Source organism: Branchiostoma belcheri, unplaced genomic scaffold (genome assembly GCF_001625305.1).
Source record: "Branchiostoma belcheri isolate BF01 breed outbred unplaced genomic scaffold, Haploidv18h27 scaffold6, whole genome shotgun sequence".
Classification (NCBI taxonomy): domain Eukaryota; kingdom Metazoa; phylum Chordata; class Leptocardii; order Amphioxiformes; family Branchiostomatidae; genus Branchiostoma; species Branchiostoma belcheri.
The window spans coordinates 4,543,761-4,558,256 of record NW_017804242.1 but is presented as its reverse complement, the minus strand read 5'-3'; the positions used below and the strand labels follow the sequence as shown (position 1 = coordinate 4,558,256).

The window sequence follows — 14,496 nt, the reverse complement described above, 5'->3', positions numbered from 1 at the left end:
CATACTAGTTTGAGGTTCCACAGTTCTTACAACGTTAGCGCTTGAAGTGGTGTTTTCCAAGTTTGTTGGTCTGGTGATGTTGTCTTTGTTGGCTTGTTGTCTGTCAATTCCCTCCATTTTTATGTTTGGCGGCCCGTCTTCGATGGGTTGGGTTTGGTTCACAAATCTCGGCTTCGCTAAGATCCATTCCTTCCCGTACGTAGTGGTCGCTCCATTAGCGCTAGTGCAGCCACATTTGAATGTGTAAAACTTCATGTCTACAGTCCCGTTTTGATTCGTTCATCAAAGTAGATTTTACTAAGGTATGACTTAACTAAGTGATTGTGGAAGTACTAGTACTTAGTACTGATGTAAACAAGAAACAATATACGCGCTCTGGTTGAGTTCATGGCATTTACATGAAACAAGGTGCTAATAGCCGCCAGTCGGTGACGCGTCAGCAGCCCTATGATTGGTCCCCGCTAGAAATCTACTGGATGTCATATAGTGTACACGGGGGGGCGGGGGGTCAACATATACAGCTGTAGCTATATAGTATGTCTAACTCATTGTACCTTCAATTAATATTATATAGCTTTAAATCTACATGTGCATTGTAAGTGTAGAGTTCTTCATATATAGACCAAATGGCCTGTAAGTATGTATGAGTGTCCGTTTCCATACTTGCAAGAAGAGACGTACAGTAGTGTATACCCTGGAATCCAGAACTCGTTTTCCGGGCCGCAAGAGCCCTTCGCCCGCTGGTGTAAATCACCGCTACCGGGAGTCTAGCCCGGGGGGAGTTCGGCTGGCCCTACATCGAACCGGACAAACCCCTCGGGCTCAACTCCCCCGTAGCGCTAATTTAGGCAGGCGGGCAAAGGGCTCTCGGCTGCCGAAGGAAAACGGCTAACGGCCCGATACTAGTTTTGGCATCCAGGGTAAGTAGTGTACAGCACAAAAACAGACAAGAACGAGTCATGACAAGGTATCGTTTCCTGGAATGTTGAATTTCCATCATAAACATACATGTAGATGTACAAACATACAACAACTTGTCTTTTCCAGTTAAAATAGAATTTTTGCCATCAACTTTATGAACAAGAAGCACTTGTAGCAAAAGTTATACACGTACAAAATGTAGGGCCTGTGAAAGTTGCTTCATTGAGTTACATAGGGAATTATGTACAAGGCATTGAATGGACTTCAATGTAATACTGAAAGTCATGAATCAGAAATTCACACAATATTCTACCAGAAATACAGTACTGTAAAAAAAGCCAACATTACAGTATAGTTCTTCATTAACACATCCCTGCAATAGCAGTAAATACAGTACACTTTTATATGGCAGCAAGTCGGACTACTAGTACTTACTATAACAATGAATTAAGTTACTAGACTAAGTACTTCTACTAAACAAGAATTCTAGTATTAAGTAAAAAGAGTCTTTTACTCAAGAATTCTAGTATGATGAAACACGTCAATTAAAGGACTCATTATTCTTTGATGAAAGTTTATCTGAGTTGGTATTTTAGACAAGAAAAGTAAACTGTTCTCCAACTGAAGGAATTTTACTCACTGGAATTTTTAACCACATCTCTTGGTCTTGACCTGCTAGTTGATGAAGTCAGATAGTTGATGAAGACAGAGAAAATGTCTCACTTGACACTGTAAGGATCTTAGACACTGAACAAGACTATTTCTTGAGAGGGGTGAAGGAAGCCATTTACATCAGGGCCCATCACCCTACATTGAACCGCGACGGGGGCCGACATCGTCTTAACCAGATACCTTTGACCCAGTGTTGACGTCACACTTCAAAGAAGCCACGTGACAAGCTTCACTGGGTCAGTCTACTGAGGAAGACCAGAGTGACTGGTTGAAAGCTCTAGGTGAGAGAATTTTTGTGTTGGATCAAAAGTTTTAACTTTAAACATGTAACTACCAACACAGATGAACTTTCATGATAGACAGAGAAAATTCATGAGTAAAAATTCCTTGAGTTGGAGAACAGTTTATTTCTCGTTATTGACTCAGCCGTCCTGGATCCGGAATGTAAGCACAGTAAGTAATAAATACAGAATAAAAGTCAATGGAAGCACGCATACAATATCTAACCAAATTTTACAACAAAACAAACCTATAGTAATACAAACTTAATATCAGGTTTAGACAGCAACAAAGACGTTATATAAAAGTTTATTAAAACTGACATAATTTAGCACCGTTTCCAACACCACAACTAGAAGTAAACATAACATGACAACATTTTGTTCTTCCACACAATTCTTACATAACAAGGACGGCAAAAGGTTATTCATTTTCAACTTATATTTCAAGATATTTGCCAATGAATGTTAAGAAGCATTTAGAAGTTAACATCTTCTAATGTATGCAACGATTATTAAAAACCTTAAGTTACATTGTATCAGTATACATGTAGTCGGTTTCTTTTACAGTTTCTGAAGACTATACAATGCAGTGATAGCAAAAATCCTTTTTTTTGCGTTGAAAATATATTTGTGAATTTTGAAATGCGGGGATTCAATAAAGGCACTTTACGAAGGTCTGACTTTATGGTATTTCCAAAGTTTGTATTATCAATTTCTATTCAGTTTAGTGTAGAAATGTCATTCTTTAAAGCCAGGATAGTCTGTTTTCTTCAAAATTTGAAAAATAAAAACAGTATCCAAAGGTTTTCCATTAAAGTAAAAGACAAATTACAACTCTGCAATGGACATTATATTTTAGTGGGAGAAAAGAAAAATTATAAGTATGAAGTATCAAGGCATTATTGCCTGTAGTAGTCTACAGTTTTTAATAGTATAACAGTTATACTATAAGGTTGAAGTTACTTCAAAATGTATACAAATGTACTTATTAATATGGAATAAACCTGAGCATTTCCCCTTTGTCATGAAGGCATGTATCTGGTTTGTGGAGTTAGTACCAGTCGATTGCAGACAGTTTAGCTTTAGATCTGGACAGGCTGGAGTCTAGGGTATTCGCCATCTTACGCGACCGTCGTTTCATTTCCCTAGCGGCCCTCTCCGCTCTCTCGAGTGAACTTCCGAGGTGTAGATGGGACAGCTGATGGAAAAATGACAGAAAACAATAAATTTGAGATTCCAAACCTCTGCTCTGGGAATCATAAAATTATAATGCATACTGTTCACAACAACTGCTATGAATTTCAGACATGTGACTTGTAGGCCATGAAAGCTGTACGAAGACGTATGAGTCGAGCTATGGTGGCAACATCGGGTTTATTCTGAATTTGCTTGAAAAAACAACAATGAACAATCAAAATAAGTACTGAATTAAAAATGTTGTGGATAAGTCTAGTCCAGCATTCTAGCTAGTGTCTGCCTTTCTGGCAGAATTATGCTGCTCATGATGACAAACATTTTGCCAAATTTGTCATGACATCTTTGACGGTTACAACAAGGCTGAGGCAATAAAAAACATTGCCAAGGCGACGACTGAAAGATATATATCATTTCATGTGGTGGAGCTAGCAATCTACATTACAATTATAAGAAAAACAGATTTCCCTATCTTATAAACACATGCATGTAGTGAAATTTACAGGATGGGTGGAGGAGGTGTGGGGCAATATACCAAATACACGTATAGGAGGAATCAGCCCTTCTTCCCCAGCTATCACATAGATTTTAGGATGACATTCTTACTTACTTTACTTTGGTCGAGTTCCCGCTCGAACCAAACTCAAAACCACCCTCCACTCCACTTCACTCTATCCTCCACCAGAGACTGGATTTTATGTCTGATCTGAAGTTGTTACTCCTAGGACTTGTTTGACCTTTTAATTTTGTGGGTCCCCAAAAAGACGGATAATTTGTTTTCTCTGTGTGATCTGTTTGAATAAACCCACCCCATCGGCCTAAATGTAGCCTGGATGCCAGACCCAAAGCACACTGGACACAAAATATCTCAGTGAGCCTGGGTCTGGTAGGGCCAGATAGACCTGCCACTCGAACGCTCAGTATCTGAGCGTAAGGCCCAATTGGTGGCACAGCAGGAAGCAATTTTACACCTCTGCTATGATTGGTTAAAAACTCCCAGCTGTATCTTTAAATCTTTAACCAGTGGCCACCAGCAGATTAGATTAAACTGTAGATAAGGTTATTTTGTCCTGGTGTGTCAGAGGGCTGTTACCTAAACAAACGGGAAAGCCTGGGCTGTACACTACTTCTACTATTAGACTAAGTTCTGCTGTTATTTTGGGAAATAAACTCCAAAAACATTTAGAAAATTGACTGGTTAATGATTAACTGTTGAGCCCAAGATTGTCTCCTGCTGACCAATGGTGGTGCCATGTAACAGGCTACCTGTGGTGTGAGGGGTCATCAATCACAGCTTCTCCTCCCTATGCTCGAGAGCCTTTCCTAAGAGACCCTACCAGACCCTTGCACACTGAGATATTTTGTGTCCAGTGTGATATGGGTCTGGCATCCAGGCTAGCCTAAATGTTCTTGGGGAGGGAATTTCAGATTCCTGATCTTTGGCCAGAGACAGCTGTGCTCTCTGTCCATGGTGTGGGGAGAAGGCTGATGACCAGTAATTAATCATGCCAGGCATCTGGATGGGTGGCACGTGGGCACCCGGTGTAAGTTACCTGCTTGATCCAAAAACCACATGGCCGAAGGTTACCTCAAAACCAATTCCCTAGGGAATGCATTCGTGCAATTTTTGAAATTCTTTCAAAGCGATCGTAGTACTTACACAAATGCCTCCGCCCCAAAGGCGTCGCCAAAAAAGTATGTAAAGATATTGAAAGAGATTTTATTAAACCTAGCTTAGTCTACCAGCAAAATGTGCCCTAAACATGCAGGAAAACTTTCAACAGTCAAAACTTCAAAATTCCTGGGAAAATGCCCCTGGACTGGACATGATGACTAGCACCTTCAATGCTCAGTATGATGTTACATCAAACAAAATTGAGATGATAAAAAAACTTTTGGCTGGCTAGAAGATTCAATTTGGACAGATTTCATACAAAGAATCTGCATACCCTCAGTTCATCATCTGTGTCCCCCTCCTCTTCCTCGGTCTCCGTGACGCTGTATTTGCGCTGGTAGTACCGTACCCTGCCCCGCCGCGGACTCATGTACACCACCGGGGAGGGGTAGGGGCTGTACACCACCCCTGGGGAGGGGGCAACCTCCTCGTAACGCAGCGTTCTGAATGAAAAAAACAAACAAAACAAATAGCATTAGGACATGCAAAGATAGGCCAAAAAGAGAAAGACAAAATGCAAGTAGACTTCAAACTTCATAAATCAATTCAAACAGGTACATCTAGCAGATTTCTTGTATTTTAATAATAATTATTGAAGGAAATGAAGGAAAACATTGTTTAAATTTGCTCAGTTTCTTCCTCTTCTTCTTCTCCAAACAAATAAGGTCAATGACCTGAACCAGACGTCTGTCACCATGGTAACTAGTCTTGGGTTACATCATGTCGCAATTTTGTAGCAGGAGGGATTTAGGCTTCTGTCACCATATATATGAATATGTTTGAGTAAGAATTAACAGAGCAGACCATATGTGAAGGTAAACATTATGCATTTGCTTTGCAAATGTTACCTTTCTAGTTTATTAATCATTTTATAGTATATGTAATGTTAGAATGAAGAGTAAGCATGCAAACCTGGGTGTTGTGGGTACATATCTGGGTGACACAGGGACATAGTGGACCACAGGACTGACAGGAGCAGTAGAGCTGACAGGCACATATCTGTACTCCACAGGCTCGGGGGGCGGGTGGACGTACTCCCCGTGTGTGTGCACACCGCTTCCCCCGCATAGCGGACACGGTCCTGTTGTTCTCACGTACGATCTCGGCGTATAGCCCAAATCCGAACGTCCCAGCTCCTTCGGTCGGGTGTCGTTAAGTGGAGATGTGGAGCGATCTCGTGTCCGACGTGCAGAACGTCTTTCGCTACCGACTGGGGACGGCGTCCGTGTTCTGGAATGTGAAGAGCGGAGGTCACGAGCGTCCATCGGAGAAGTTTCCGATAGCGGGGCACGACGTCTTGTGGCATATGGCGTATAGTCCTTTCCTGGAAGAATAAGAAAAACTGTTTTAACCATTTTGTGTGACATTTTCAACATTTAGAAAAGATGTCAGTAACTACTCTAATGGATTTATTTTCCTGGTTGTTTCATTTTTGTGGTGTCTTCTTAATGTGAAATCGTGAAACCACAAATATATGTTTTGTATTCCTGTTGCAGTACAGAATTGTTACAACTGTGAACATCGATTCAAATTCAACCGCATAAAACAACTAGACAAGTCTTTTCCCTCACATCACTAATTGATTTTGTTCTTAAAAATGATAAAAACAATGATTATCGTTGAAATATGAACCACAAGAAGTTAGTTTACAGAGATGTACATATATTACAGACAACAAAAAGACGGAAAGTTTGCCACGTTTACTTACACTGAAAATCAGAGGGAGACACTTTGAAGGAGAACTGTAGAACACAGACAGACAGACAGAGAGAAGAGAAAGAGAGACAACAGTATTGAGAGAGAAGAAAAACTGTATGATGAAAAGATGATGACAATTGTACAAATATCAGCTGGAGGTTTATAATTAAGAATTTGAATGTGAAAAACAAACAAAAACAATGATTGTGGTAAAGTAGTTTATGTTAAGGTCATCAGTAATATATGTCACTCTGTACAGTGTGTGTACATGCACTTGACTCACACTATTATACTAAGGTATTAGATCTAGATTTTTTGCTGCATCCTAAGAGTCAAATGCCCCCTTGCAGAGCAGACAAAAAGTGCAGCTATCTCATTTTGTACCTTTCCAGTTGACCTGTTTGTGTGTCAGACTGAGGGGATTAGTGGACTCCATTTTGCTAAGCAACAAGTCTGTATACAAATGTACAGCAACTGAAAGATCAGAGCAAAAACTAATGGTACCTTAACATGCATACATGTATATGTTGGGGCAAACTGTGAACTACATTACATGTACATGTAGGTAAAGGCAATCTTTTAAAGCCATGGCAGTTGAGACTATAATATACTGACTTATCAGAGGTGATTTTCCTAAGCTGAGTGTTCAAAAGAGCTTGATTTGGTTCAACAGTCTGTGAAAGCTTGGAAAGTCTTCTACAGTAGCTCAGTTCTATTGAAAGCCAGTCTACCATAGACCAGCTGGGCTTGAAGTATCTCCAAGGATGACTTAGAACAATACAGGGCTGGAAATACTAGAGGCATGCATGTGCTTAGACACCCAAAATTTGAGCTGCGCAGATAAGTTTTTCTACATTGGGTTCACTAGTGCACCTAGATATTGGTGTATATTTATGTATATTAGGTACATGAGTTACTCTTGTACACTATTATATAATGTTACATGTATTAGTACATGGGTGTCAGAAAAAATAACAAAACTTTTTGTAGTATGCTTGGATGATGCTACATTTGTGATTAAATAAAATGACATGCTCAGAATGGAATGGAAAATTCCAGCTTTGAACTTTTTTATTAGATTTTTCAGAAATCCTACCTTCTTTTTCTCCAGTGCACCTGTGTAGATTTTTAGGTCAGTTGCACCAGTGCACCTTTTCCCAAAAATGAATTTCAAGCCCTGTATTATACTGTACTAGTAAGTAACCCTGTAAGGAGTAAAAAATGTGGAGATTTTCAAGTTCTAACCTGTATATGGTCCCTTTAAGCTGCCCGGTCGAGAAGCTTCTCTTCTGTCATCTTCCTCCTCTAGATAAGAACCCTCCATGGGGTAGGCTCGGACCGGCTCACGCGGCGTGGAGGGGAGGCCAGACTTCCCCGGGCGGTCTCTGTTCTGTGCACGGCGCAGTCTGTCATCCAGTTCTTCCCTCATGTTCTCTATCTCCCTCTTCAAACCCTGGATAGCATCACTGTTAAGACATGACGGCAGGCATAAATATCACTGAACCAAGCAAAGTGGCTAGGTGGTCCTGTGGAATAGGTTAGAATCTAATGGTTATGCGTTCAAATCCGTAGCAGACCTCAATGTTGGGGGCCTGCATGCCCTTTTTCGTAAGGCACAATCAGACCTTTTTAGTCTTTGTAATCCATAGGGAGTCTCCCCAAAAATCAAAATATTTTGTAATAGAACATTAGCTGCAAAGCGTTAAGTCGTAATCAGCTCTGAGACTTTAACGTAATTTGTAATTGGCAGCCAAAATTTTGCATAATTTGTAATAATACTATCCCCCCATGCAGACCCTCAATGTTGTGCCCTTGTGGAAGGCAATTTACAGTGTTACCTATACTTCCTCACTAGGCTCAGATGGTACCCTACACTTTGGCTAGCTTCAGAGCATTTAAAGGTCTGAAAGAATGAAAATTTGCTGTTACGGGTATTTTGTGTTTTGAACCCATTTGAATAATTAAAATGAAACAGATCACATACTTTAAGAATGCAAACTAACTATGCAACAACTCAGAGGAAAAATTAAAATACAAAAGAACACATTTGAAAAGATGTCCAAACAAGAAACAACAACATCAGTTAGTAGTGAGCACCTTTATGGGGCAGTTCACACACCTGTTAACCATTTCAATACTGACACACACAATTAACAAACCATTTCAAAATAAACATCAGCCTTGCATCAAACAATGAAAAAAAAACAACTACCCAAAACAACCACCAATTCTACACCTAGCTAAATGTTTTGTAAAGACCTATGAAGTTGTACTTACTAGAGTATAATTATGTCCTACAAGTTAGTAGTAGTATTTTTGTAAGCCATGAAATACATTGTACACTACATGTATGTAACAATACAAGAGCTAAATATACAACCTGTATTGTTCTTCCTCTGAAGACCAAGACATCACTCCTAACTAAAGGTAAATCAGTGGACAATCTTTCACCAACAAAAAGGGATTTGCAACATAACTGTCCTGTTGTAAGAACTGAACCAAGACTGCATGCTTCTGCTTGGAATGTTAGGTATGGACCGTACCAATTTCATGGAGGGCCCATGTCAACAAACACCAAAATGAAAAAAAAGAAAGTTCTTTACTAACAATACTGTACATGATTGAACGGAAATTGTCTTTCAAACATTTACATGTGTAGAATAGAACAAAATTTGTTTATCTTTGAACATATTTTTATTGAATGATGTTGACACCCCCTTTTTAGACAAAGTGTTGTGGCCCATTCAGGTTGTAGTGGCGGGAAACTACCCATTGGTTTGAAGTCTACCGTGGCCCGTGCCATTGTCCTAGCTACCAGAGGGGTCGCTAATTGTTCTACATGTGCATGCGTGGTGTTACGTTACCTCTTGAACAAATAAGCAGGTTTCAAGGACCTTTCATTGTACAGTGCTGGTGGAAAAGCTAACACTCGCAGTTCACTATTGAAAGCAAGAAAACATTTTGGAAAGATTAATTGGGACTTAACAGTGTACATGTAGCTTTACCCTGTTTGTTTCTGAGTTAATATTAAATAGTGACAATGGCGGCAATACATATAATTGTGTACTCATGGGTAAGTCTCAGCAAATATGTCTACTATTCAAATTTGTATTGAATTTGCTTAGTTACAGCAGAACTTATAGCAGAAATGAGGACTTTGGTGTTACATCCAACACTGGCAAACATTGAAATGCAAAACTCAAGACACTTGAAAAAAGAACATTTGTCAAGTTGATTCCATTCTAAAATCTTACAGACTAACTTAACTTCCAGGTGCTCTAAATGCTCCAAAAGTCATTACAAACAGCGGTCTAAGACTTCATTCCAAGAAAAATGACCAAGCTAAGGTATAGAAAAAAATGTGATTTCTTGAATTTTTTTTCTTTAGACTTTGGCTTAAGTGAATTCCAACCAACAATACAATCTAACCTTTTGCATCAGGGTTGTCCCTTTTCTTGACGGCAAGGGAAAATTATGCAACCCAAATCTACTCAAACGTCTAAGAAAAATTTGTTTCAGACATTCGACCCAAAAAAAGGCTACAGTCTGTGGTTTTTTTCAAGGTAGGCCAGGTCAAGTGAGAATGTGTAGTGTTACTTACTCCCTGCTGCTGCCCCTGCTGCTGGCCACACTGCGGCGGGAGATGTCATCCTCACTGCTGGAGTAGTGCCGCTTGTGGGACGTGTTACTGCTGCGGGAACGCGTGGATGGCGGGCGTCTACGCTGGGACATCATGTCTGGGGGGAGGTGGGCAAAGAGACAAAAACTACATGAGTGGGGAGAGAAAAACATGATACTGTAAATCAAGAAATCTTTGCAGTGGTTTAATTTTTTCGTAGTTCTCGTGGTGTCCTCTTCAGCCAAAATTATAATACAAAATGAGTTTTATGCTTCTATTGGTGTACCATAAATTGTTTCAACCTTGAACTTTACCCAACGCGCAAATGATCTTTTTTTCTCATACAGAAAATAAATGTATTACTGTAACACTGTGACAGTAGTTTACAAGCGAGGGCACTTTACACTTAGATGTACAATGAACTACTAAGTCTAAGATATGACATTGGCATCCAATAGCATACATTTCTTTGGCAATTAAATGTCTCATAGTCATATACTCATGTACATGTATCTCTTTTTGCCTAATAGTAATACATACATGTAACGTTACATGTAAGTCTTAAAAAAAGACACCACTGACCCTGTGGTTTACTCTGGTTCTTCTTCCCGCCCGTCCTGGCAGGTTGGACCTCCCTAACGGTGGTGGGGCGCTCCTCCGGACTGTCGCTGTCCGACACCTGCTGCAGCGGCGCCGGACGGTGCTTGGTGACGGAGCGGTGACCGCTACCCGGGCGTGACGGCTTTTGGGTCACCTGGGCGGTCACTGGGGACCTGTGTCTAGAGATGAAATACATTTCTTGTGAGCTATGAAAATTAATAAAATCAAAGCAAATCAAGCAAGAAATTGGAGATTTCTGACTTCCAGGAAGTGTCTTGGATATGGTGAATAAATTGGTCCAAGAACATACAGAATCCTATGATCATAGAGAAATACATAATGAAATTACATGTACATGTAGAATGTATTTTATTAATTCATTACTCATATGATTGTATGATGTAACTCACTCTGGTATTCCACATTCCTGGCAACTTCATACCACATCCTACCACCCAGGGAATACCAGGGCACAACCCTGTCAATCAACTGAAACCCAATCTCTGCCCTCCAACTTCTAATCCTCACTGCTCAGGATAAGATACATGTACATACAAAAACTCCCATTCAGCCAGTGACGCCCAAAACAATACTTCTGTCTTAGAAGTCATACATTCAGGCATTCTTTTATAAAACCTCTAGACTTGGTTAAAATAGATTTTGTTTGGGGTTTTCCCCCCAGGAACCATTGAAAAACACCATCAGGCGATATGTATTTCCTGGATAAATAAATAAACAAACAAGTAAAAACTGACCTTTCCCTTGTGGCGCGTGGGTCCCTCTTCGGTACGAGAGGCGTGGTCATCTGGGACTGCCGGCTGCTCTCCGAGCCTATAAACCCGCTGTCGATCTCGGCCTCCTGCTGGGGCTGGTTCTGGGTTGCCTTGGCAACAGGACGGTGTGTCGGGGAGGAGCGCCCGCTGTCTGCTACACTACTGGTGCTGCCCACATGTGTCGACGGCTGGGACTGCAATGGCTACAGTGTTGTATCATACCACATATTTAGTATGGTACATGTACAAAAACATGTAAGTACCTACTTCTTGTACTACTAGACTACAGTCTAATGTTCACTCAGGTGTAACTGTGTTATTGGACTGTTCCCAAAAATTGTGGCCAGGGTGGTAGAGGCTAAATTGGAATTTAAACAAATCTGGATGGGAACTATGGTGACTTAAAGGACCAAAAGCTGATTGGAGATGTCTTCCAATGCCCTACACAACAAAAGTTAAAAACTGTGTTACAGTTACAAAGAAGAAGACCTGGAAGAAAAGGCAAAAATGGCTGTAAAATCATGAAAATTATGCTAAAATAAAGACTTCACGGTTCACCCTAATTCAAATCATAGGGAATCAGATGTAGAAAAATTAAATCATTTACATAAGAACAGCTCCCTGCATCCACTGACAAAAGAATCTAAGAAAAAGTAAAACAAAATCATTAGAAATGGGAAAACAACTGGTACAAAACTGCAATAGTGCCATTGTCAGATTATGTAGAACTAGATTGTGTAGAACTCAACTGCACCCTAACTAGACAACTACATGACTGTACAACATATATTTTACAGCTGCAGCAGCTGTAATACTTGTATATAAGATCCACCTGGCCACAGCGGTCACATCTGTCCAGGTTGTGGCTGTGTTGTATGGGATGTTCCTGAGTTTTAAGGATAGGTTTGGGGAGGTGAGAGGACTGTCTACACGGCTGGAACAGAGTGGAGGACCGCCGACTTTCTGTCAGTCTACAGTTGGACATGTTGTCTGGTGAAGGCACATCATCCTGAAAACAGCCAGCACACATGTATTACTAATTATTAAAAAAAAATTGTAAAGTTGGAAAGCTCTTGGAAGTGTGTAGCTGATGCAAGAACTATCTAGTACCATGATTGTGCTGTTGGAACAATTTACCCAAATAAATGTGAGGTCTGGCCCAATGTTCTAGCCAGCATCTATGTGGTGAAGACATATTGTTAATATGGCTTCACCACTTTGAAGCTTTTCGTCCATTTTTGGAACGGGGGATGTGGTGAAGCCATTTGCTGCATTTGCTCCCGAGCAAATGTCGGCCTTTATAGTTTCATGGAATATTGCTGGTCATGACGGACAAAAATTTTGCCCAACCCATCATCTTTGACAGACAAACGTTGGTGTGTAAAGATATGGAAAGAGATGTCATTAAACTAAGCTTAGCCTACCAGCAAAGTTTGCCCCACAATCTGCAGGAAATAGCGTTTCAGAGGGTCAGGATTTCTCATTTCAAATTTTCTCTGGGGGAGCAAGCCCCTGACCCCCTGGGATTGTCATGCTCATGCCTTCGGTGCTCGAACAAGGACATGATGTTACATCATACCCGGGCCGTGATAACATTTGATAACGGTGTTCCGGACCGGGTCGTACTTTATGGTACGGCCTGCGCTTCCATAGGGCGATTCGAACGCGTATCGCCCTAACTGCGTGCACTGCTTTCACAAATTCGAAGCCAGAATCAGAAGTGATGTTGTTGTATTTTTTTTGGTTTAGGGACACCAAATTTTCATGCATTTCCCATTGAAAGGCGTGCTTTCTTGAGTGGGTATATATAAATAGAATACAACACATGGTATTCCGCATCACCCTTGGTCCCGGGCCTCCCACAACTCGCGGTCGGGTTAACACTTCGGGCGATACGGAATACCACACATTGTTTTTTACATTTAGGTCAAACAAAATTGAGGTGACGGAAGAAATTCCAGGCTGGCTAGAACACTGGTTAATCCCATACATTAGTAATGCAGAGAAAAAAATAAATCAGGCATCAGCAGTGCACATGTTAATATTATATAGTACACAGAAGTCGTGCCTTTAGCTGTTACCTAGCAAATATGCAATTTAGCAACAACCAACTAAATAGCTGACAGTAATTTCTTTTGTGCCACCAACTGAAAAGTGTACACCACATAAAAAGACCACAACAACAGAGCAAGGGTGTGGTAAGGCGTGAAGATCACTATCAAAATAACACTGTTTAGAGGCTGACTGCACTTCATAAATTGCAAAGTGCAAGAATTGTGCAAAATGAAAATTGCACCATGTTGCAAGCTGGTTCACCTGTACAACACTGATATCAGCGTGAGCGTCCGATTTGCTGGTTTCAGCTGTGTACGCCGCATTGTCGTCTTTGTCGTATGTCTTGTTATGCACGAAATCTTTAGACACACAACTTGTCTCTCCAACGCTTTCCACTGACTCTTCTTTCCTCTCTTGTGGGTTGGGGATACCTGTATTTTTCACATGACTGCGTTTCTTCCTACCGCTGTCTGTATAACTAGAGTTGGGACTGCTGTCCAAAAGCAGCGAGACCATCGGCATACTTTCATTGTTGATGTCATGAAACTCCGACAAGCCTCGCAGTGTTTTTGGTATGTGTGGCGATGTGATGTCACCTTCATTGTGAGGTTCAATGTCCTTCAGTATATCGGTATCTTTCGAAGAATCAACGTTAGATGTCTCAGGCTGTAAGGAAGCACTCGGGTCGTACGCAGAGGATGGTTCTTCAAGACATTCTTGGACAAACTTTGCAAGATCTTTGTCTACTTCAGACGTAATGCCACCATTTCTGGAAGTGTCATTTTCCTCGTCTTCACAATTTCTTTCAATACTTGTTTTCTCATTTTCTTCATGGTTCCTTGCAACACTCTTTTCTTCCTCATGTTTTCCACCATTTCTTGCAGTATCTTTGTCCTCATCTTTTTTAGCATTTCTTATATCTGTTTTCTCATTTTCTTCTGGATTTCTTACAATATCTGTTTCCTCATTTTCTTCATTTTTGCTTACAATTTCCTTTTCTTTCTCACA

General features: G+C 40.6%; 1 protein-coding gene across 1 annotated transcript in view; it reads right to left on the bottom strand.

The window, feature by feature from the left end:
• Window positions 1–2,428: 2,428 nt before the first annotated feature.
• Window positions 2,429–14,496, bottom strand: part of LOC109482280 (AT-hook-containing transcription factor-like) — a 28,745-nt gene continuing 16,677 nt past the window's right edge. Inside the window, exons 10-17 of the mRNA XM_019784967.1 lie at window positions 12,266–12,442; window positions 11,416–11,636; window positions 10,643–10,839; window positions 10,043–10,178; window positions 7,687–7,907; window positions 5,656–6,067; window positions 5,018–5,186; window positions 2,429–3,072 (exon numbers count right to left, since the gene is read on the bottom strand). Of these exons, the coding sequence (XP_019640526.1) occupies window positions 2,926–3,072; window positions 5,018–5,186; window positions 5,656–6,067; window positions 7,687–7,907; window positions 10,043–10,178; window positions 10,643–10,839; window positions 11,416–11,636; window positions 12,266–12,442 (1,680 nt within the window). The 3' untranslated portion in view covers window positions 2,429–2,925. The remainder of the gene's footprint in view (window positions 3,073–5,017; window positions 5,187–5,655; window positions 6,068–7,686; window positions 7,908–10,042; window positions 10,179–10,642; window positions 10,840–11,415; window positions 11,637–12,265; window positions 12,443–14,496) is intronic.